Consider the following 24,232-nt stretch of genomic DNA (forward strand, 5'->3'; position numbering starts at 1 on the left):
TCAGAGCAGCTTACTGATCACTGTACCTGTACACAGCCAATCTGTAAATAGCACACCCAACTACCTCATCCCCATATTGTTATTTATCCTCTTGCTCTTTTGCACCCCAGTATCTCTACTTACACATCATCATCTGCACATCTATCACTCCAGTGTTAATGTTAAATTGTAATTATTTTGCCTCTATGGCCTATTTATTGCCTTACCTCCCTGCTCTTCTACATTTGCACACAATGTACATAGATTTTTCTATTGTGTTATTGACTGTACGTTTGTTTATGTGTAACTCTGTGTTGTTGTTTTTGTCGCACTGCTTTGCTTTATCTTGGCCAGGTCACAGTTGTAAATGAGAACTTGTTCTCAACTGGCCTACCTGGTTAAATAAAGGTGAAATAAAATAAAAATAAATATTGTGATATTTGTTATGAATAAAGTGTGCTTTCTTTGGACCAAAACTCTTGACTTTTCTTATAAAGAAATTGTACTACAGTGTGTTGACAATTCTTCAGAGTGTCCACCAGAAGGAATATTATAAGGTATTTTGGTATGACAATGCGTCCTATGACGCCGGACTATATTTTAACCATATAGTGTCCATGCAGCCTATTTTAAGCTGTTTGACCACAGTACAAGTCCAGCAACACTTTCTATGACCTAGCTTGTTGTTCAAACTCATCTGATTTGTATTCTAGGGACTCTAATGATTAGACTGGACCCTTGTTTTATGGACACACAATCAATGTTTTTTCCAATACAGTGCTATATTGGTACAGTCTATTACAGTGTATTGCATTGGGGGATATGGAGGGGGCAGAGTGAAAAGCCAGCAGCAGGCTGGCCTCCAAAACAAATCATATTTGGTTAGTAGAGACCCTACTGAGTATTTCCCACCCCGCTTTAGCAGAGACAGGTAGCAAGGTTCTCTCTGCAGTACTATATTTGTACCGTATAGTTTCCAGGTGCCCATGCAACTTATTTGACCACAGTAAAAGTCCAGCAACATTTGCTATGACCTAACTTTTTGTTCCAGCTCACCTGTTTTGTATTCTGGGGGCTCTAGTGAGTGCACCTATCCAGTGTATGTGAGAAAAATACACTGCTCAACAAAAAAAAAGGGAACACTTAAACAACACAATGCAACTCCAAGTCAATCACACTTCTTTGAAATCAAACTGTCCACTTAGGAAGCAACACTGATTGACAATACATTTCACATGCTGTTGTGCAAATGGAATAGACAACAGGTGGAAATTATAGGCAAGACACCCCCAATAAAGGAGTGGTTCTGCAGGTGGGGACCACAGACCACTTCTCAGTTCCTATGCTTCCTGGCTGATGTTTTGGTCACTTTTGAATGCTGGCGGTGCTTTCACTCTAGTGGTAGCATGAGACGGAGTCTACAACCCACACAAATGGCTCAGGTAGTGCAGCTCATCCAGGATGGTACATCAATGTGAGCTGTGGCAAGAAGGTTTGCTGTGTCTGTCAGCGTAGTGTCCAGAGCATGGAGGCGCTTCCAGGAGACAGGCCAGTACATCAGGAGACGTGGAGGAGGCCGTAGGAGGGCAACAACCCAGCAGCAGGACCGCTACCTCCGCCTTTGTGCAAGGAGGAGCAGGAGAAGCACTGCCAGAGCCCTGCAAAATGACCTCCAGCAGGCCACAAATGTGCATGTGTCTGCTCAAACGGTCAGAAACAGACTCCATGAGGGTGGTATGAGGGCCCGACGTCCACAGGTGGGGGTTGTGCTTACAGCCCAACACCGTGCAGGACGTTTGGCATTTGCCAGAGAACACCAAGATTGGCAAATTTCGCCACTGGCGCCCTGTGCTCTTCACAGATGAAAGCAGGTTCACACTGAGCACGTGACAGACGTGTCAGAGTCTGGAGATGCCGTGGAGAACGTTCTGCTGCCTGCAACATCCTCCAGCATGACCGGTTTGGCGGTGGGTCAGTCACGGTGTGGGGTGGCATTTCTTTGGGGGGCCGCACAGCCCTCCATGTGCTCGCCAGAGGTAGCCTGACTGCCATTAGGTACAGAGATGAGATCCTCAGACCCCTTGTGAGACCATATGCTGGTGCGGTTGGCCCTGGGTTCCTCCTAATGCAAGACAATGCTAGACCTCATGTGGCTGGAGTGTGTCAGCAGTTCCTGCAAGAGGAAGGCATTGATGCTATGGACTGGCCCGCCCGTTCCCCAGACCTGAATCCAATTGAGCACATCTGGGACATCGTGTCTCGCTCCATCCACCAACGCCACGTTGCACCACAGACTGTCCAGGAGTTGGCGGATGCTTTAGTCCAGGTCTGGGAGGAGATCCCTCAGGAGATCATCCACCACCTCATCAGGAGCATGCCCAGGCGTTGTAGGGAGGTCATACAGGCACGTGGAGGCCACACACACTACTGAGCCTCATTTTGACTTGTTTTAAGGACATTACATCAATCAAATCAAATTTATTTTTATATAGCCCTTCGTACATCAGCTGATATCTCAAAGTGCTGTACAGAAACCCAGCCTAAAACCCCAAACAGCAAGCAAAGCATGTGAAAGAAGCACGGTGGCTAGGAAAACTCCCTAGGAAAAACTCCCTAGAAAGGCCAAAAACCTAGGAAGAAACCTAGAGAGGAACCAGGCTATGAGGGGTGGCCAGTCCTCTTCTGGCTGTGCAGGGTGGATATTATAACAGAACATGGTCAAGATGTTAGAATGTTAAAATGTTCATAAATGACCAGCATGGTCAAATAATAATAATCATAGTAGTTGTCGAGGGTGCAACAAGCACGTCCGGTGAACAGGTCAGGGTTCCATAGCCGCAGGCAGAACAGTTGAAACTGGAGCAGCAGCACGGCCAGGTGGACTGGGGACAGCAAGGAGTCATCATACCAGGTAGTCCTGAGGCATGGTCCTAGGGCTCAGGTCCTCCGAGAGAAAGACAGAAAGAGAGAAAGAGAGAATTAGAGAGAGCATATTTAAATTCACACAGGACACCGGATAAGACAAGAGAAATACTCCAGATGTAACAGACTGACCCTAGCCCCCCGACACATAAACTACTGCAGCATAAATACTGGAGGCTGAGACAGGAGGGATCAGAAGACACTGTGGCCCCATCCGATGATACCCCCGGACAGGGCCAAACAGGCAGAATATAACCCCACCCACTTTGCCAAAGCACAGCCCCCACACCACTAGAGGGATGTCTCCAACCACCAACTTACCGTCCTAAGACAAGGCCGAGTATAGCCCACAACGATCTCCGCCATGGCACAACCCAAGGGGGGGCGCCAACCCAGACAGGAAGACCACGTCAGTGACTCAACCCACTCAAGTGACGCACCCCTCCCATGGACGGCATGGAAGAACACCAGTAAGCCAGTGACTCAGCCCCTGTAAAAGGGTTAGAGGCAGAGAATCCCAGTGGAAAGAGGGGAACCGGCAAGGCAGAGACAGCAAGGGCGGTTCGTTGCTCCAGCCTTTCCGTTCACCTTCACACTCCTGGGCCAGACTATACTTAATCATAGGACCTACTGAAGAGATAAGTCTTCAGTAAAGACTTAAAGGTTGAGACTGAGTCTGCATCTCTCACATTGGTAGGCAGACCATTCCATAAAAATGGAGCTCTATAGGAGAAAGCCCTACCTCCAGCCGTTTGCTTAGAAATTCTAGGGACAATTAGGAGGCCTGCGTCTTGTGACCGTAGCGTACGTGTAGGTATGTACGGCAGGACCAAATCGGAAAGATAGGTAGGAGCAAGCCCATGTAATGCTTTGTAGGTTAGCAGTAAAACCTTGAAATCAGCCCTTGCCTTAACAGGAAGCCAAGGGCTGATTTAATGGAGTAATATGATCACATTTTTTGGTTCTAGACAGGATTCTAGCAGCCGTATTTAGCACTAACTGAAGTTTATTTAGTGCTTTATCCGGGTAGCCGGAAAGTAGAGCATTGCAGTAGTCCAGCCTAGAAGTAACAAAAGCATGGATAAATTTTTCTGCGTCATTTTTGGACAGAAAATTTCTGATTTTTGCAATGTTACGTAGATGGAAAAAAGCTGTCCTTGAATCAGTCTTGATATGTTCTTCAAAAGAGAGATCAGGGTCCAGAGTAACGCCGAGGTCTTTCACAGTTTTATTTGAGACGACTGTACAACCATCCAGATTAATTGTCAGATTCAACAGAAGATCTCTTTGTTTCTTGGGACCTAGAACAAGCATCTCTGTTTTGTCCAAGTTTAAAAGTAGAAAGTTTGCAGCCATCCACTTCTTTATGTCTGAAACACAGGCTTCTAGCGAGGGCAATTTTGGGGCTTCACCATGTTTCATTGAAATGTACAGCTGTGTGTCGTCCGCATAGCAGTGAAATTTAACATTATGTTTTCGAATGACATCCCCAAGAGTTAAAATATATAGTGAAAACAATAGTGGTCCTAAAACGGAACCTTGAGGAACACCGAAATGTACAATTGATTTGTCAGAGGACAAACCATTCACAGAGACAAACTGATATCTTTCCGACAGATAAGATCCAAGTTGGATCAGCCTGTAGTGTGGTTGGATCAGCCTGTAGTGTGGTTTTCCACTTTAATTTTGAGTGTGACTCCAAATCCATACCTCCATCGGTCGATAAATTGGATTTCCATTGATTATTTTTGTGTGGTTTTGTTGTCAGCACATTCAACTATGTAAAGAAAAAAGTATTTAATAAGATTATTTCTTTCATTCAGATCTAGGATGTGTTGTTTAAGTGTTCCCTTTATTTTTTTGAGCAGTATATATGGATATTTTTTATTTTTGACTGGACCCTGGTTTTATGGAGACACAATCAAATGTTTTTCCTGTACAATGCAATTCCTTTGTGAAATACAATAAAAATACAGTAAGATTTTTCTTAAACATTACATTTAAAAATCGCAAACTTGAACTATAACACCAGTAAATAAACAATAATAATATAATCAAAATAATTATGTATTTATTTACATTTTAATTGTATATATTTTTCTACCAGTAGGCTATTATTATGGTCTTGACATGAATTTACTTAAGTTCCAACCATTTGTTAATGACTTCTTATGGATGGTGGCAGTATTGAGTAGCTTGGATGACTGACATGCCCAGAGTAAACTGCCTTCTACTCACTCCCAGAAACTAAGATATGCATATTATTAGTAGATTTTGATAGAAAAAACTCTGAAGTTTCTAAAACTGTTTGAATGATGTCTGTGAGTATAACAAAACTCATATGGCAGACAAAAACCTGAGAAAAAATCCAAACAGGAAGTGGTCTGTAGGACTTCAATTAATTCCCTATTCAAACTACAGTGTCTGTGGGGTCATGTTGCACTTCCTAAGGCTTCCACTAGATGTCAACAGTTTTTAGAACCTTGTTTGAGGCTTCTACTGTAAAGTGATGATGAATAAGAGCTACTGGAGTCAGAACAACGCCAGCAGGGCATGAGCCTCAGGCATGAGCGCTCACGTGAGAGGTACCTCAGTTGCATTGCATTTCTGAAGACAAAGGATTTCTCCGGTTGAAACTTTATTGCGGATTTACGATAAAAACATCCTAAAGATTGATTCTATACATCGTTTGACATGTTTCTACGAACTGTAATGGACATTTTTGAGTTTTCGTCTGACATGCGCGTCCTGAATTTGGATTTGTGAACTGAAGGCGCGAACAAAAAGGAGGTATTTGGACATAAAGGATGGACTTTATCGAACAAAACAAACATTTATTGTGGATCTGGGATTCCTGGGAGTGCATTCTGATGAAGATCATCAAAGGTAAGTGAATATTTATGATGCTATTTCTGACTATTGTTGACTCCCTGGCGGGGGGGGGCGAGCGCCGACCAGAAGCCGGTGCTTTTTGAAATCTGACACAGCGGTTGCATTAAGGAGAAGTTTATCTAAAGTTCCATGTATAACACTTGTATTTTCATGAACATTTATGATGAGTATTTCTGTAAATTGATGTGGCTCTCTGCAAAATCACCGGATGTTTTTGGAGGCAAAAGATTACTGAACATAACGCGTCAATGTAAACTGAGATTTTTTTATATAAATATGAACTTTATCGAACAAAACATACATGTATTGTGTAACATGAAGTCATATGAGTGTCATCTGATGAAGATCATCAAAGGTTAGTGATTAATTTTCCCTCTATTTCTGCTTTTTGTGACTCCTCTCTTTGGCTGGAAAATGGCTGTGTTTTTGTGTGTGTAGGCGCTGACCTAACATAATCATATGGTTTGCTTTCGCTGTAAAGCCTTTTTGAAATCAAACACTGTGGCTGGATTAACAAGAAGTAAAGCTTTAAAATGGTGTATAATACTTGTATGTTTGAGGAATTTTAATTATGAGATTTTTGCTAACGGGATCAAGCCATAACAGGTTTTAATGTGCTCCACCTTATAACATTCTTTATCTTATATAAAGTAGTAATTCTCTGCAAAAAGGATTGATTTCATATCATACACATAACGTTTTACCGCGGAGAACAAGGCACCAACTGACATGGTCGCTCTGTTTCTAGCTAGCTCCTAGCCAACTTTGTAGTATTTTGTTATTTGCTCAGAACGTTTCTTGTATTATTACCTACAGACAGAAATAACTTTTGGATATTAGATCGGCGGTCACTCACCAGAATTTCAAGCAGATATTTGACTTCCCTGACTTGGATCCTTTGTTTGAACTTCACGAGGTAGCTCTATTCATCCTGGGGGCTGCACCAAAACGCTGCCCCCGGGGAAGAGGTAGAAGGAGTGGAGCCCTAGTCAGACTCAGGCGGCGTGCATACCATCCACCGTTTCCGAGTATATTACTCACTAACGTTCAGTCCCTGGACAACAAAGTAGACGAGCTCAGGGCGAGGATCTCCCTCCAGAGAGAAATCAGGGACTGTAACATACTCTGTTTTACAGAAGCATGGCTCTCTCTGGTGATATTGTCCCTGTCGAATCAGCCAGCGGGGTTCTCCGTCAATCGCGTGGACAGGAAGAAAGAACTATCCGGGAAAAAGAAAGGCAGAGGGGTTTGTTTCATGATTAACAACTCATGGTGTGATCCTGGTAACGTACAGGAACTCAAGTCTTTTTGTTTTCCCAATCTGGAATACTTTACCATCAAATGCCGACCTCATTACTCCCCAAGATCATTTTCTTCAGTCATCATCACTGCCATGTAATCCATGCATCAAGATTGTTTTGATCACGCCGACTGGGAAATGTTCCGGCTTGCCTCTGAGAATAGTATTGAAGTATACACTGACTCTGTGACTGGGTTAATCAGGAAGTGCATAGAGGATGTTGTTCCCACTGTGATGATTAGCACTTATCCAAACCAAAACCCATGGACAGATGGCAGCATTCGAGCAAAACTGAAAATATAAACCACCAAATTTAACCATGGCAAGGTGACTGGGAACATGGACGTGTACAAACAGACGAGCTACGACCTCCGTAAGGCAATCACAGGCTAAACGAGGAGTTGAGAACCGGGGCGGAGTGGTGCTAGGAAAATATCTTCTTCCTCAACATCAACAAAACGAAGGAGCTAATCGTGGACTGCAGGAGACAACAGAGCGGGCATGCTCAACGCATCACTGGGGGCACATTGCCTGCCCTCCAGGACATCTACAGCACCCATTGTCACAGGAAGGCCAAGAAGATCATAAAGAACCTCAGCCACACGAGCCATGGCCTGTTCACCCTGTTAGAAGGTGGAGACAATACAGTTGCATCAAAGCTGGGACCAAGAATGAGAAACAGCCTCTATCTCCAGGCCATCAGACTGTAAACAGTCACCACTAGCCTTAGTAACTGTTCTAGCCGGCTACCAACCAGTACTCTACCTTAGAGACTGCTGCCCAATGTACATAGTCATTGGACACTGGTCACTTTAATTATTTTTACATACTATTTCACCCACTTTATATGTATATACTGTATTCTTGTCATAGATCATCCTATATAACTACTGCTGTACACACCTTTTCTATTCATATACTTTCCATACTGTCGATACACACCATTATATGTATATGTACACCTATACATTATCTGTATATATTCTTATATTCCGGGCTTTGACATTGCTCATTCTGATATTTTTTAATTTCTTTATGTATTTTTTCTGGATTATGGGTGTATTGATTTTTTTATTGCTAGGTATTACTGGAAAAGTGAAAGGGGGATACCTAGTCAGTTGTACAACTGAATGCCTTCAACTGAAATGTGTCTTCCGCATCTTCTGAATCAGAGAGGTGCGGTGGTCTGCCTTAATCGACATCCACGTCTTCGGCGCCCGGGGAACAGTGGGTTAGCTGCCTTGCTCAGGGGCAGAACGACAGATTTTTTTTTACCTTGTCAGCTCGGGGATTAGATCCAGGAACCTTTCGGTTACTGGCCCAACACTCTTCTGCACTGTTGGAGCTAGAAACCTGCGATAACATCTGCAAATCTTTTTTTTTTTTTGACAGTCCGAAAGCCGAACGTTTTCCTGTTGATAGGATCCAGCTAGTGATACTGCTGTATCTCCTTACAAGTCTCTAAACGTACTTCTCATACATTCTGACCAAATGCTGCTCGTTCATGATATTGTTTGAATCTTGTATAGAGTAATGACATACAGTCGACTCCTGATTTTATTTTATTTATTTTTATTTCACCTTTATTTAACCAGGTAGGCAAGTTGAGAACAAGTTCGCATTTACAACTGCGACCTGGCCAAGATAAAGCAAAGCAATTCGACACATATAACAACACAGAGTTACACATGGAGTAAAACAAACATACAGTCAATAATACAGTAGAAAAACAAGTATATATACAATGTGAGCAAATGAGATGAGATAAGGGAGGTAAAGGCAATAAATTGACGAAGAATGAATTCTCCCAGATCATCCAATCCTTATGATAACCACTGTTTGTCTACATGAAGTAATCGTTTCCCTTTACTACTGGTCTGAGGGCTGCCTTGTAGCGTAGTAAACCTCCCATCCGGCTGGCGGGGCTGTTGTACATTTCGGGGCTCGCCACCCACTAGAAACGTTCTCAAATTCCTTGACTAGAACACGGAAGTAGGATTGGAGACGACTTTGTTAAGACAAACCAGTACATAGAGAACCAGTTTTAGCCTGTCTTCATTAAGGGAAATCCCCGATCACATTTGTAGGCGACAATGGCTAGCTAAGGTCATGCGTAGAATTACGTCATCGGGTCGTCTCGTGCCGAACTGCGCATGTGCCAGCGGGCACTCCTTCGATATTACGTTTTTGGTTTTTGACCTAAATGAAAGCGTGTCACTTTCACGAGGTTGAAATAATTACATGTTCAACTGCTTAAAACATTGACTCGAATCTAGGTTGTACCTTTAGATTTCGAGAATTCTATTCAACCAAGGAATCATTTTTACCCTTCTGTCATTGACTTGTCAAACCACGGCTTGGTCTGTTTCGCAAGTCTCGCGACCTTTGGGTGGAGTAAACAAAGACACACTACTGACTGAACTGAATAGGCTGCCGAACTCTCAATCGACCGAAATGTCTCAACTACAGTTGTTGCGTGTATTTTTAAATGAGCGTTTAATGGCGGCTGCTGTGGAGATTTTCGGGGCAGTTGAGAAAACTGTAGTGGAGTACGAGGTGGAGAATGATCGGCTACGGAGTCTTCTGCGGGTTACACCGGAGATAACACTATGCAGAAAAGGTTCGTATGTAACTTAGCTATGTAGATTCACTGATAGCAAGCTATAGTTCTACCGAATTAACTGTTTAAGATAACAGGAATCAAACATTTTCATTTTTAACGCTAGGCAATCCTGGTCCTGGAGTGCCGCAGGCACTTAATGTTTTTGATCTAACCGACCTGGGAGACCAGGTGTTTTGAATTTAGGCAATCATTGAACTGATCAATTAGTTCAGTTGGTCAGGTGTGGTGGCTAGTTGGAACAAAATCCTGCGGTACTCCAGGAACAGGGTTGCCTACCCCTGCTCTAAACAGCTACCAACATATTTTTGACCCCAAGAAGAAACTTATTGGAAAAAGCAACAATCAAAGTTTGAGTTTATTTGCTCACAGATAAAACTGAAGAAATGCAGAATTTAAATGACTAATAATTGCAAAAAACGAATGTAAAATACATAACACGTGACAAATAGAATACTGAACACTTGAAACATTAACAGGACATTTTTCATGAAGGAAATTGAAATATTAAAATGTGATTTTTTAAAAAAAACAGAATTTGGGGGAAAACCATTTTAAGAGCTAGAGTTATTAAAGTGTGATAGCAGTGGGTAGAGTGGCGTTTCGCATGCGGTTCGTACGGGCAGTTATACAGGAGAGTTCGTGGCTGTTTCTCAGGAGCCTGGTGGTGCAGTTACCTCTGAGGGAGCAGGTCATTCAGCAGGCCACCACCCTTTGCCTTCTTTCAGTGGTGGAGCCAGGATAGTAACCTTGAACACAGGAGCTTTGCGTGATCATCTTGATCAAAGGCTTTGGACAGATCAGCAAGTTACACCCTCACCATTGTTGGTTTTCTGGAGTCTAGCTATCAGCCAGGAGTGTGTGGCTTTCACAAGGGCGGTAGTAGTGTTAGACTTGGTAGGTAGGCATACTGATTCGTGCACTCCGATAAAACTGTTGGCATTCGTTTTTTTTTTTTATGATGAAGCTCTCCTGGATTTTTCCAAGGCATGAAGTTAGAGAGATGGGCCTTCAGTCACTCGTTGTACATGGGTTTGACACTTTAGATAGGGAACATACATTGGCAATCTTCCAGGCAGCAGGAATAGTTCCCTTCCAATAGGAGGTGTTAACTATGTGTGTGATGACAGGGGCTAGATCTTCTGCTCTTTTAGTAGCCAGGCTGGAATGCCATCAGGACCACATGCTTTATGTGGGCTGAGTCTGGTCAGAGCTTGCTTTATCTGGCCAATGCTGCACAGCTCAACCTGCCTTGTAGACATGGGCAGGGGGAAAATGCCAGGAGGTGTGGTGCTTATCCATGCCTCAGCAAAAAAAATACATTAAAAACATCAGCCACGTCATCGTCTTCAATTCCCGTGACCTGTATTCTCCCTCCTGATGTTGTTTTTCATCCCAGTCCTTTGTTAATGAAGTCCCATCATTCCTTAGGGTTTTACTTCTTTAGGTCCTGGATTTCAATTTTGTAGTAGTTTGTCTTTGTTTCCTTGATATGCATTTGTGCTGTGTTTCTGTATTTTCTCAATTTCATTGTTTTTCCCCATCTGTTAAATCTCTTTTCCTGATGACGGCCATTATTCGTTCAGTCATTCAGGGCTTGTCCAGTTTCTTATTGGCATGCATACATCGAGTGCAGTTTGAATGCAGGAGTTGAACATCCCCACCTTTGCATCGATGCTCTCCACCTCATATATGGCAGACCAGTCAGTACTGGGCATACATCGTGCCAAGGCCTCCTGTCTGTTCTGGGTTACCAGACATCTTTTTTTCCGCTGCACGTCGCTTCTCCCTCCTGATGTTGTGTTTGGGGAGAACAGCAGACATTTGTGATCACTGGATCCGAGAGGAGCAAGTACAGTGGGGGTGTTGCAGTGATTATTCATATTTGTAATGATCAGATCTAGGATGGAGTCCACTCTGGTCTTGTCTTTGACCACTTGTTTCATGTCTGGATGGGAGTTTGTCAGCATCTTGATAGGCAGTTGATTAAAGTCTCCACACAGGATGAGACCCATTTGGGGAGAGGTCATCCTGATCACATCGACAGTGTTTATGAGAACACTTCAGCAGAACACTGTGGATTTTCTCATTTGCCCATGGTGGATGGTAGAGTACTCCCACTTCCAGAGTTGAAACTGAGCTGCGGAGTCGTTTAGGACGGAGCTGAAGCCACTCAAATTCCTATTTCTCTCGGTCAGTTATACTCTTTGCCTGCATACTGTGGTTCACATACATAGCCACGCCCCCTCCTCTCATCCCCTCTTTGGACCTGTCATTTCTCAGCAGCTGATAGTCTTGTATGAAAAGAGATTCATCTAGGATATTTCCGTGGGCCCAAGTTTCAGTGACACATCCAATGTCTGCATTTACTGATTGAAGAAGCAGTTGAAATTCATCCACTTTGTTTATCAATGATCTTCAATTACAAACAACCACATTCGGAGTCTCTGGGGCTTTTTTGGACATATTTGCGACATTGCATAATACATTTAGAACTCTGCATTCAAGTGAGTGATTGTGTTGATGTATTTTAGATTTGTTATCTTCTATTGTCAGTATTTTCCTCAATCTGCCCTTACCAGCTGTATTCCCTCTCACTCGGCTTCTTGTGCGCATTATCCCGAGCACTGAAGCCTATCTTGGATATGCGAATACTTTCTGAAGAAACTGTTTGTGTATATATAAGTTTGGACACCTACTCATTCCAGGATTTTTATTTTAACTATTTTCTACATTGTAGGATAATAGTGAAGACATCAAAACGGTGAAATAACACACATGGAATCATGTAGTAACCAAAAAAGTGTTAAACAAATTTAAATGTATTTTATATTTGAGATTCTTCAAAGTAGCCACCCTTTGCTTTATGACAGCTATGCACACTCTTGGCATTCTCTCAACCAGTTTTATGAGGAATGCTTTTCCAACAGTCTTGAAGGAGTTCCCACATATGCTGAGCACTTGTTGGCAGCTTTTCCTTCGCTCTGCGGTCCAATTCATCCCAAACCATCTAAATTGGGTTGAGGTTGGGTGATTGTGGAGGCCAGGTCATCTGATGCACCACTCCATCACTCTCCTTCTTGGTCAAATAGCCCTTACACAGCCTGGTGGTGTGTGGGGTATTTGTCCTTTTGAAAAACAAATGATAGTCCCACTAAGTGCAAACCAGATGGAATGGCGTATCGCTGCAAAATGCTGTGGTAGCCATGCTGGTTAAGTGTGCCTTTGAATTGTAAATAAATCCATGTCACCAGCAAAGCACCATCACACCACCTCCATGCTTCACGGTGGGAACCACACATGTGAAGATCATCCATTGACCTACTCTGTGTCTCACAAAGATACGGCGGTTGGAACCAAAAATCTCACATTTGGACTCATCAGACCAAAGGACTGTCGATTCTCTTTGCTTATTGCAGCTGTTCTTGCCATAATATAAATATGGTCTTTTACCAAATAGGGCAATCTTCTGTATACCAGCCCTGCCTTGTCACAACACAACTGATTGGCTCAAATGCATTAAAAAGGAAAGAAATCCCACTATTTAACTTTTAACAAGGCACACCTGTTAATTGAAATGCATTCCAGGTGACTACCTCATGAAGCTGGTTGAGAGAATGCCAAGAGTGTGCAAAGCTGTCAAGGCAAAGGGTGGCTACTTATAAAATATATTTTGATCTGTTTTAACTCTTTAAAAAAATAAAAAAAAGTGGTTACTTTTTTTGATTCCATATGTGTTTTTTCATAGTTTTGATGTCTTCACTATTATTCTACAATGTAGAAAATTGTAAAAAATAAACAAAGACCCTTGAGTAGGTGTGTCTAAAATGTTGACTGGTACTGTGTATATATATATATATATATATATATATATACATATACACATATACACACACGTACTGTTCAAAGGTTTGGGGTCACTTAGAAATGTCCATGTTTTTGAAAGAAAATCACTTTTTTGTTGTCCATTTTAAAATAACATCAAATTGATCAGAAATACAGTGTAGACATTGTTAATGTTGTAAATGACTATTGTAGCTGGCAACGGCTGATTTTATTATTATTATTTTTTTAATGGAATATCTACATTGGCGTACAGAGGCCCATTATCAGCAACCATCAAGTTGATTGACAAAGTCATGATAAATTGGAAGAATTTAATAAACCACCTTTGGACTGTGATGAAGTATTCCTCTGGGTCAAAATGACTGATTTATAATATGTAGTTTGCATCACCAAATGGTGCCCAGGAAATAATTCAATCCAATTGTTACCACTCCCCCTCCAATTCAAAATCAAACATGGATGTCAATGTTTGCTCGCACATGCTTCGGTCTACTTCCTGACTTCAGCAACATGATGCCTGTATTGCGAGCCTGATTAGCTAGGACAGACAGGTGTGTACAAAGCGATAACAACATACAATCCATGTTTGGTTTTGATTTGTACGGGGATTGTAGAATCTAATATATGGATTTAATTATTTCCTGTGCACCACTCTGTGATGCAAAATACCCATTCCTTATCAGAACCGTCCACCAACGACAGATATACCCTCCTAAAAGCGTTGCCAAACCGGCACAGACACAGGTTGTTAAATAAGTCGCACGGTTGGCTCGTGTTATAGCCTACTGCTAGATACAATCTCAGTCTATAAGCTGAGCCTAGCTATCTGCAGTCAGGCACATCTAAAGGCTGTATAGATCATAGAAGTCTATAATTCACCTTTATGATTCAAGTGTTCTATATTCATTTTGTGGTATATAGATAACCTCTGCTCCTCCTCTCCTTCCCTCCAGACTCCCTGCAGCTCTCTCTCGCTGTCTCTGAAGAGGAGGTTCCCTCTGAGCAGCAGCACTGTGAGCAGGAGTGGAGCCACAGTCTGGGGCAGGAGGATCTAGAGCCCACACAGATTAAAGAGAAAAATGAGGAACTCAGGACCAGTCAGGAGGAAGAGCAGCTTCAAGGGCTGGAGCCTGATATCATGGAGTTCAAATTCACTCCTTCCTGTGTGAAAAATGAACGTGATCAGGAAGACCCACTTTGGTCCTTGACTCTGTCCCAAACAGTGGAGAACAGAGAGTGTGACTCTAAACTAGTGGATCCTAAACCTTTTGGCACTGTGACCCACCTAAAGGGTTATGAAATGCTCTGTGACCCTCCAGATAATCAAAACATTGTCTACAGCCACAGCTCAGCCTTAAGCAGCAACCCAGTAGGACTTGACAGAAGCCAACCATTGGATCCAAACCCACCAATGGAGGAACACTGTTCCAAACCCAGCACCACATCTATAAAAACTCATCGCTGCTGTGACTGTGGCAAAATGTTTCCTCTCACAGCTGACCTGCAGAGGCATGTGACTCTCGCGAAGAAGAGACTCAGCGAATGTCACTTCTGCAAAAAACAGTACATTTCCACCTGTAAACTGAAGGCCCATGTCCGACTCTGTCACAGTGGGAAACCCTGCACCTGCCCCTTTTGTGGCAAAACCTTCAAACAAAAAGGAAATCTGTCCATGCACATGAGGATTCACACAGGAGAGAAACCATTTAGCTGTGGTTACTGTGGGAAAAGCTTCAATCACAAGGGAGACCTAAGAAGACATATACTGACTCACACAGGAGAGAAACCATTTAGCTGTAATTTTTGCTGTAAGTGCTTCAATCAGAAGGGAGACCTAAGGAGGCATACACTGACTCACACAGGAGAGAAACCATTTAGCTGTGGTGACTGCGGTAAAGGCTTCATACGCAAGGAGCACTTAACTGCACATATACGGATTCACACAGCAGAGTAATTATTTATCTGTGGTGACTGGGAAAAGCGTAAATCATAAGGGGAAGCTGAATATGTATATACGGACACACACGGGCGATATAATTTAGCTGTGATGACTGCGGGAAAAGCTTCACTCAGAAGATTAACCTAAATGAACATATATGGACTTAGACAGGAGAGAAACTATTTAGCTGTGGTGACTGGGAAAAGCTTCAATAAGAAGGGGGACCTAACCGAGAATAAACTGATTCACACAGGAGAGAAATCACATGGATTCTCAGTCTGGTAAAAGATTCAAGACCAATCTTCCGACACGTAAAACAACATCCACAAAGAAAGAAAACAACAGGATGAAAACACAAAGAATAAAGAAAATCAGGACAAAAATATCTTCTGTCAGCAGATGGGTATAAAACGGCAGGTTGTGGACAACACTCTTAGAAAAGAAACAATCATTCATGCACTGGGTTTCAGAGAAATAGATACATGATGGATTTACTTTTGTAAAATGCTCTATGTAAATAAAGTTTGATTTAAATAATGAGGATATTAACAAACAGTAGTTTGTTCAAAGTCGGTTGATGTTTTCACCTCATTAGAAATAAGAATTTTGATAATAAGTTTGTTTTGGAATGTCTCTCAGGGTGATGAGAAAATGGTCTGACTAATGTTATTCATTTATAAAAAATGCATACTTTCCTGAAAATATCTCCTTCAATCCAAGAGTTTTTCATGCATTTTTGACATAATGCAATTCAATCATGATATTGTTTGAAATGTAATGATATACAGTTGACTCCTCACGAGTGCACTTTGTATAAGTGCAAACTCTGTTTTAAGTGTACTACAGTGTTTTTCCTGTCCCAATTCAACATCTACAACTCACCAGCCGGTTTATTAGGTACGCCCATCTAGTACCGGTTCGGACCCCCCTTTGCCTCCAGAACAGCCTGAGCTCTTTAGGGCAGGCATCATTCTACAAGGTGTCTGAAACATTCCACAGGGATGTTGGTCTATGCTGATGCGATAGCATCACCCAGTTGTTGCAGATTGGACGGTGGTACATTCATGCTGTGAACAGCCCGTTCCATCTCATCCCTAAGAAGCTCTATTGGGTTGAGGTCTGGGGTCTGACCAGGACACTCAAGTAAACTGAACTTGCTGTCATGTTCCAGGCAATGTTTTTCCACTCCTCAATTGTCCAGTGTTGGTGATCACGTGCCAACTGGAGCCGCTTCTTGTTTTTAGCTGATAGGAGTGGAACTCGGTGTGGTCGTCTGCTGCAATAGCTCATCCAGGGCAAGGATCGACGAGTTGTGTATTCCGAGATGCTGTTCTGCACACCACTGTTGAACTGCGCCATTACTTGTCTGTTCACGGCTCACCTGTTAAATTCTAGGATTCTTGCTATTCTTCTTCGACCTCTCTCATCAACAAGCTATTTTCGCCCAAAGGACTGCCGCTGACTGGATGATTTTTGTTTGTCACACCATTCTCGGTAAACCCTGGACGCTGTTGTGCGTGAAAAGCTCAGGAGGCTCTGAGATACTGGCTCCGGCGCACCTGGCACTCGTTTTGCCCATTCTAATGTTCAATAGAACAGTAACGGAATGCCTTGATGCCTGTCTGCCTGCTTTATATAACAAAGCACGGCCACCTGACTCGTTGTCTGTAGGAGCGATCAATTTTCGTGAACAGGGTGGTGTACCTAATAAACTGTCTGGTGAGTGTATATAATATCCTGAGTGTCATGCTGCTACAACAAGCATGTTGCATGACAACTTTATATCTGTTTTTTATGAGTTTACTGTGTACTTTGCATGATTACTTTTTACGTTTAATTAGGTTTGATTGAATTTGACTCCCGTTGAAGAAGATTAATATCCCCATGTGTGCTTTCAACATTTTTATTAACACTTCACTTTTGCGCCATATTTTTACATGCTGCTTATTTTTGTTTGTGTTCTCGCACACAGCTCTATGAACTCTGACCTCAACACCAACACCTAGGCCAAGTTCCTCTGCCTAGGCGTTGCTGACGCATGCCAGCTCTTCCGTAAAATACCTATCCAGGAGTGTATCAGCTAACCACATCACATGCTATAGCAGTCTGGTGCCCGACGGCACAGTTGATGAAATGGCACGCTACTATTGGTTGATGCATGCAACGTCTGAGCAGGGGAATGTGACCCTAGGCTTCCCATTGAACAACTAACTCTGATAGACTATACTCTGAGTAAACCAGGACTGGGGGGCTCTGTCTGCATCAACAAATGTGGTTGAGGTGGGGGTTGTCCACCCTTGTTGTGACCGGATATGTGGATGTGGAAACGAATGAAGCAGAACAGGAAGTGTGATGATGATGATGATGAGAGGGCGTCATAATGGCGCTAAGTACAGACCTTCGTTTCCTGAGTACAAACCGTTGTTCAATCCTTCGTCTTCCGAGTTCCCACCTTCGGGTACAAACCAACTGGACTTAGCTATAAATCTACTTACTCTCTTGAGAAACTCGAGAATCTCAAAATGTAGTCGGTTGGCAGTAGTGAGTGCTCTGAAGTTGAGCCAGACCAGGATAAAGTACCTGTGGCGACAGGTGAGGTAGAGACTTTCAGCATTTGCCCTGAGAATCCTACCAGAGATGATTTTGGACCAGTAGGAGTGAGATTATTTTGCGAAAAAGTGGATTCTGCTTTTGGCTGACCCATACGTTGTTTCAAGCTGAGCAAAGGACAAACTGGGAACGTTTACATCTGAAAGTTTCAAGAAGTGGAATTGTTTAGATTTTTTTGTGTATCCTCAACCCAGTGGCAGTGGGCATCTCAGGGCTCAACCTGTGTCGTGTAGCTCTCTAGAGCAGGGCGCCACTCAAAGGAGTGACCAGTGGGGTTGAGTGTAGAGGGTGAATCAAATAAAAAATATTCCTGGTGTTTGTGATGCCTGCCATTTTGGTGAGAGTGTGGACCCGGTGGCAAGGGAAAGACTGAAAATACCCTGTCTGTCTTGTTGAGCTTTGACACAGAGTTTCTACCTCAACCTTAACTTTTAAGTTATATTTGCTGATCTGTGAGGGCCTATGTTCCGAACTCGCTAGGGTGCTTTAGGTGCCAATGATTCAGACATGTTGCAGCATTGTCTAGAAGAGATCCCACAATGTGATAAATTTGCATGGGGGCATAGTCCGAGGGAGTGTAAAGTTGGGATCGAGAAAGCACTATGTGCCAACTGTAGGGGTACCCAGGCAGCTGGGGATCCGAAGTGCCCTGTGTGAGAGAGAGAAGGGGCTGAGATTGCAAGAGTTCGAGTGAGGCAGAAAGTTTCTTATGCTGAGGCAGGGAAGAGTGTAGAGGATAGCCCAAGGGTGAGTGATTTGACTGGGAGTCCCGCAGTGAATAGACCTGAAGAGAGATCCAGAGAGGGTAAGCGTTAGGATTTGTGTTTTATTGCTATGGTTATTGTACTGCACTGATGGAGCATGAATCCCCAAAAATAGATGTGGTAGTGGCAGCGAAATGTTGGAGTGTAAGAGATTTTAGAGCAGAAGATTTACAAGGGGTTTTAAGAGAAGGGATTCCATCCTCCCAGGCTGGTAGGGTAAAGTAGTAGGATAGGGATGGTGAGTTTTATGGGTATGGTGTATGTGTAGGGTTAGATGGTGGCTTTTTTGTGACAAAATGTGCAATTCACACTCCGACCTGTGAAAGGCAGCAATACGCAACACAGCGTCTAGTCCGCCGGAAACTCACATGAAGAAGAAATTAAGCAACTTAACAGGAGAGGAAGAGGCGAAGCGAGAGGGTCCACTCCCATCAAAATCTTTCTGCCCGCCTTCCCGCCTTTTGGGACAACGACTTCCATTGTTAGGGTGGAGACAAGCCCATCTCGTCATTATATATAGTATATCTGATATAACCAACAATGGTGGATAAATTAAGATGGTTCGCTCAGGCTGTTTTACTATTGGGAAAAAATGTCAGTTCCGGTCTGCTTGAACCCCTTATACTCGTGGGAATTGGCCTACTGTATATGGATAGGGCTAAATGTTTCTTACAGAAGAAATATAGAAAGTATATGGATAACCATGGTACCAATTTAAAGGGAACAGTTTGAAAATTATGGGGAAATTATTAGACTAAAGGTGAGGACACAACAGTTAATCTGACACGACTGATTCCAAACATTACACTTGATTTTATCTACATTTAACATTTGCTGTACTTTTCGCAATGTGTGTAACTCTGGAAACATTCAGTAATATAATAAGAATATTCTTGGAAAATTTGGGGTAGGTGCAACGTAAGACAAAAAAAATAGTGAGAGGTCTAAGTAGTGTTTCCAAGTGACCACACACCTTTCCAAAGTGTGCACAGTTCCTAAGTAATTTCAATGCACTTTAATGACTCAAAGAAGAGTATTTGGCTACAAGGTGCTTTTTCGAGCTCTTACCTGTGCCGTTGAATTAGAGCAAGCACGCCTTTATTTGTTTTGTTTGCAACACAGCCCTGAATCAACGCCTTTACACAATTACTGTTGCTGTGTATGCAATCCCCAAAAATGGTCCATTTATAAATCACAATTTGTTCTATTGGCAACATGACTAGTGGCAGGTAGGCTAGTGGTTAGAGTGTTGGACTAGTAACCGAAAGGTTGCAAGATCAACTCCCCGAGCTGACAAAGTAAAAATCTGTTGTTCTGCCCATGAACAAGGCAGTTAACCCACTGTTCCTAGGCCGTCATTGAAAATAAGAATTTGTTCTTGACTGACTGGCCTAGTTAAATAAAGGTAAAAGTGAAAAATAGGGGTAGGGTTACTTGTGGTCATCCAGAGAGGCAGAAATGTAGACCAGATAGGAGACTGGTCCAACAGAAGGCCTGTCTCTTAGTGCACCTGCCCGCCCCGTCACAAAGGTGCTTGAGGTCACCAGACCAGGGTGAGTAATACTGTGGGGGGCCAGTGCAGGCTGTGAAGCAGTTCTGGAAGAGGGGAGCCAACAAGATGCGGTGGTGGATCCGGTGGCGGCTGCCCACTCCGCCCAGGAACAGGCAGTAGGAGTACCTCAACGGTGAGGGCTTGTAAGACCCCCAGGGGAAGAGTGGGAGTCATTGACGCTGAGGACACCAGGACTGGAGACCGCAGGGCCACAGTGGCAGAGCACTACGAGGGTCTCAGGAATGGCGGCTGCAGCAGCAGAGCTCGATGAGGACCCTGGGACTGGATACTTGGGCTGCAGTATGAGCTTGATGAGGACCCTAGGACTGGATACTTGGGCTGCAGTATGAGCTTGATGAGGACCCTAGGACTGGATACTTAGGCTGCTGGAGCCACGAAGAAGCAACGTGCGGTGGCCACAAGACAGGTCGGACCCAGGCAGAGGGACCAGGTGAGAACTCACGGATCAGGTCTTATCTCAGCTCACTGGTCACCATAGCAACACCCACCCGTAGCACGCGCTCCAGCAGGTATATTTCACTGGTCATCCCCAAAGCCAACAATTCCTTTGGCCGCCTTTCATTCCAGTTCTCTGCTGAGCTCGATGAGTGACTGGAACGAATTGCATAAATCACTGAAGCTGGAGTCTTATATCTCCCTCTCTAACTTTAAGCATCAGCTGTCAGAGCAGCTTACCGATCACTGTACCTGTACACAACCAATCTGTAAATAGCACACCCAACTACCTCATCCCCATATTGTTATTTTTCTTTTTGCTCTTTTGCACCCCAGTATCTCTACTTGCACATCATCATCTGCACATCTATCACTCCAGTGTTAATGCTAAATTGTAATTGTTTTGCCTCTATGGCCTATTTATTGCCTTACCTCCCTAATTATCTACATTTGCACACACTGTACATCGATTTTTCTATTGTGCTACTGACTGTACGTTTGTTTATCCCATTTGTAACTCTGTGTTGTTGTTTTTGTTGCACTTCTTTGCTTTATCTTGGCCAGGTCGCAGTTGTAAATGAGAACTTGTTCTCAACTGGCCTACCTGGTGAAATAAAAAATAAATAAATAAAAGGTCGGGCCGCAGTAGCAGAGCTCGATGATGGTTTCAGCACGGCAGACTGCGGCGGTTCGGCCGCAGGTCTCGACGAAGCTCTCAGGACTTGAGACGACAGGTCCGCAGCAGCAGAGCTCGATGAGGGTCTCCGGACTGCAGATGGCAAAGCTGCCCCATTTGCAACAGGAGTTGGGGTCGGCTGGATCTCCACAGCAGCGACGGGGGGAGATCTCAGGACAATAGATGGCCGGACCACCACATCAGTGAAAGGAGAGGGCTCTGGGACCGGAGCTGAGATCAGCTGAATCCACACAACAGCAACAGGCGAAAATCTCAGGAGAGGAGACCGCTGCACACCTGAAAGATAGGGATAAAAATACCCAAAGGCAGGAAAGAGTTGGACCCTGGGTCCAGGAGAAACTGAGTGCCCAGAGCTGTTGACTTGGGGCCTGACAGAGCTAGTGACTTGGGGCCTGACTGGGCTACAGACTGTGAGCTAGGGGATGTTAGATCTACAGTATCAGGACAGAAAGCTCTGAGCCTCTTGGGATAGGAAACTGGGGACCCAGTTTAGCAGGAAACTGTGAAGCCACTATGTGATCAGGAAATCAAGATACTCTGGACCTACTGGGGCTATAGACTGAGGACCTAGTTGGGCAGAAGGTAAGGTGTCTCCTACGACAGGACACTGAACATCTTGGTCAGAAGGGTCCCCCGCGGGAAAGTCAGGAGGGTCTCCCAAGGTTGGAACTAGCGGGAAACAGTTTGGAGGGGCTAGCAAGAACCCCAGGGCTGAGACCGTCAGGTTCCACCAGGCAGGGACTGACAGGGCCTGGACAGCGGACCGAGCCACTGCAGCAGAGATTGGATGGGGCTTCCAGGGAGGAGCAGGGAGATGTCTTTGGACAGCAATAGGCTGGACAACAAAGGTAGGACTAGGCAGATCCCAACAGACCACAAAACTGAGCTCCATATAATGACACAAATCTCAAGGCACTTACGACTAGATGCACGCACAACTAAACATCAGACATACAGGGATTCAGTCCACAGGAGGAAAAGTTCAGCAGGAGGGAAACTGGAAGTGCTCATCAGGCTGGGGAAACCACGTTTTGGACCACACAGCGTGCTGGGGTCATAGACTAACTGAAACTGAAGTCCTGGGAATCAAGGCCACTGATAGGCTGAAGGACGTGATTTGACGTGATCTAGACCAATAAGACACTAACAAAAGTGTGGGTCCTCTAAATGGGAGACTAAGCTATCTGACTAGAATTAACCAGAAAGCATGGCTAGAATCAGCTTACTGAAGCTGCCGATTTTAACAACTACCTTAGTGTTAGGCTTTCACAAGGCAATTCAGAGAAGCAGATTGTAACTTTGGTGCACTAGAATGGAGTCATGAGTGCATTCGGATGCTTGGGCCACAGCAAACATTCTTCGCAATACAACAAATGGGCTCATTCAGTTCAGGACAACCCAGGGTAAAACGTCATCTTGTAACTGTACATCAAACATAGTGATCAGAGACGTTTACACTGTATATTACATGAGTTTTATATGGAAATGTAAAGTGCACATTTGTACTCAAGGGTGTTTGGCTTGCTTGTATGACATCAAAGCGGTATTTATTATAATCATCAACATCTCATCTTTTCAAAATACATAGAGTCCTCGTAATTTACAGCATTTCCCTCACTCCGACGACAACAAATGTGGAAAAGTTGTGAAAGTGAGCGCCACACAGTAAGAGGTGAACCCATAGAGTTGCTAGTAAAAGGTAGATGGAACAACTGCCCTAGGTCCCCGTTAGAGAGATGATGACTCAGTAGGAGACAGGTAAAAAACAGGTTTATTGCCAGCTGCAACACACACCAGCATTACAAGAGAATAGGAGTTATAGTGATAGATGTCAGGTGTGTAAGGATGTGTGGTATCTAGGAGAGAAGAGATTAATGGGAATATATTACACAATGGTACAGCTATGCAGTGGTCACCAACCTTTTCTGAGTCAAGATCACTTTCGCAGTCAAAAAGCAAGCCGAGATCTACCGCTCAGATGTTTTTTTTTAACATTACTTTAAAAGACAGTTCTGTGAATGAGGTTTGTGCAGTAGCCCTAGTACCTTACATTATCACAGCATGTTGGCTATATGCCTGGCAATATTGTTTTTCTCAGACCATATTATATTTCAAAACTGGAGCTTTGATAACAAAATAGATCAGTTGGTGTAGCACTTGCGAGGCACAGCTGAGCATAAATTGAAATCATTTGCCTTTTTATTTTACTGTACTGACGGTACCTGCATCTGATGGTCATGGTTATTTCAAGACAACTGGGAACTCGGGGAAAAGGGAGGTAAAATCATGACGTCAGTGATCCTCAGATCGGAAAATGGAAGCTCCAGAAAGATGCCCGAGTTTTCTACTTGGAATTCCGAGTTGGATGTTCAAAAATATTTTTGTCAGTCGGATCTAGTTTTTTTTCTTCGAGTTCCCAGTTGTCTTGAATACACTGAAGTCGGAGAGAGGGAGCTGAGGGATGGAGAGAGCAGCAAAGGGTCCGCCTCTCACCGTCCTTTCCTCCAGTGAGACTGACGAGAGGGGACAACGTCTTCCAACTGATGGCGAAACTCCAGTCGCACAGCATCTGCCTCATGCTGAGTCATGCACAAGTTCATGTTGTTCCTATGACCAGAGAAAGTGAAATATTCCTCGATATTAAAATACACACGA

At 43.6% G+C, this 24,232-nt stretch overlaps 1 protein-coding gene across 1 annotated transcript; it reads left to right on the plus strand.

The window, feature by feature from the left end:
• Positions 1–9,055: 9,055 nt before the first annotated feature.
• LOC145858003 (uncharacterized) lies at positions 9,056–18,424 on the plus strand. The gene is made up of 2 exons (XM_082955659.1): positions 9,056–9,713; positions 14,513–18,424. Exons 1-2 carry the CDS (start codon positions 9,548–9,550, stop codon positions 15,511–15,513), a joined length of 1,167 nt encoding a protein of 388 aa, XP_082811785.1. The 5' UTR covers positions 9,056–9,547; the 3' UTR covers positions 15,514–18,424.
• Positions 18,425–24,232: the final 5,808 nt, after the last annotated feature.

The sequence above is a fragment of the Salmo salar genome, chromosome 09, assembly GCF_965601325.2.
Source record: "Salmo salar chromosome 09, fSalSal1, whole genome shotgun sequence".
In the NCBI taxonomy this organism is placed as follows: domain Eukaryota; kingdom Metazoa; phylum Chordata; class Actinopteri; order Salmoniformes; family Salmonidae; genus Salmo; species Salmo salar.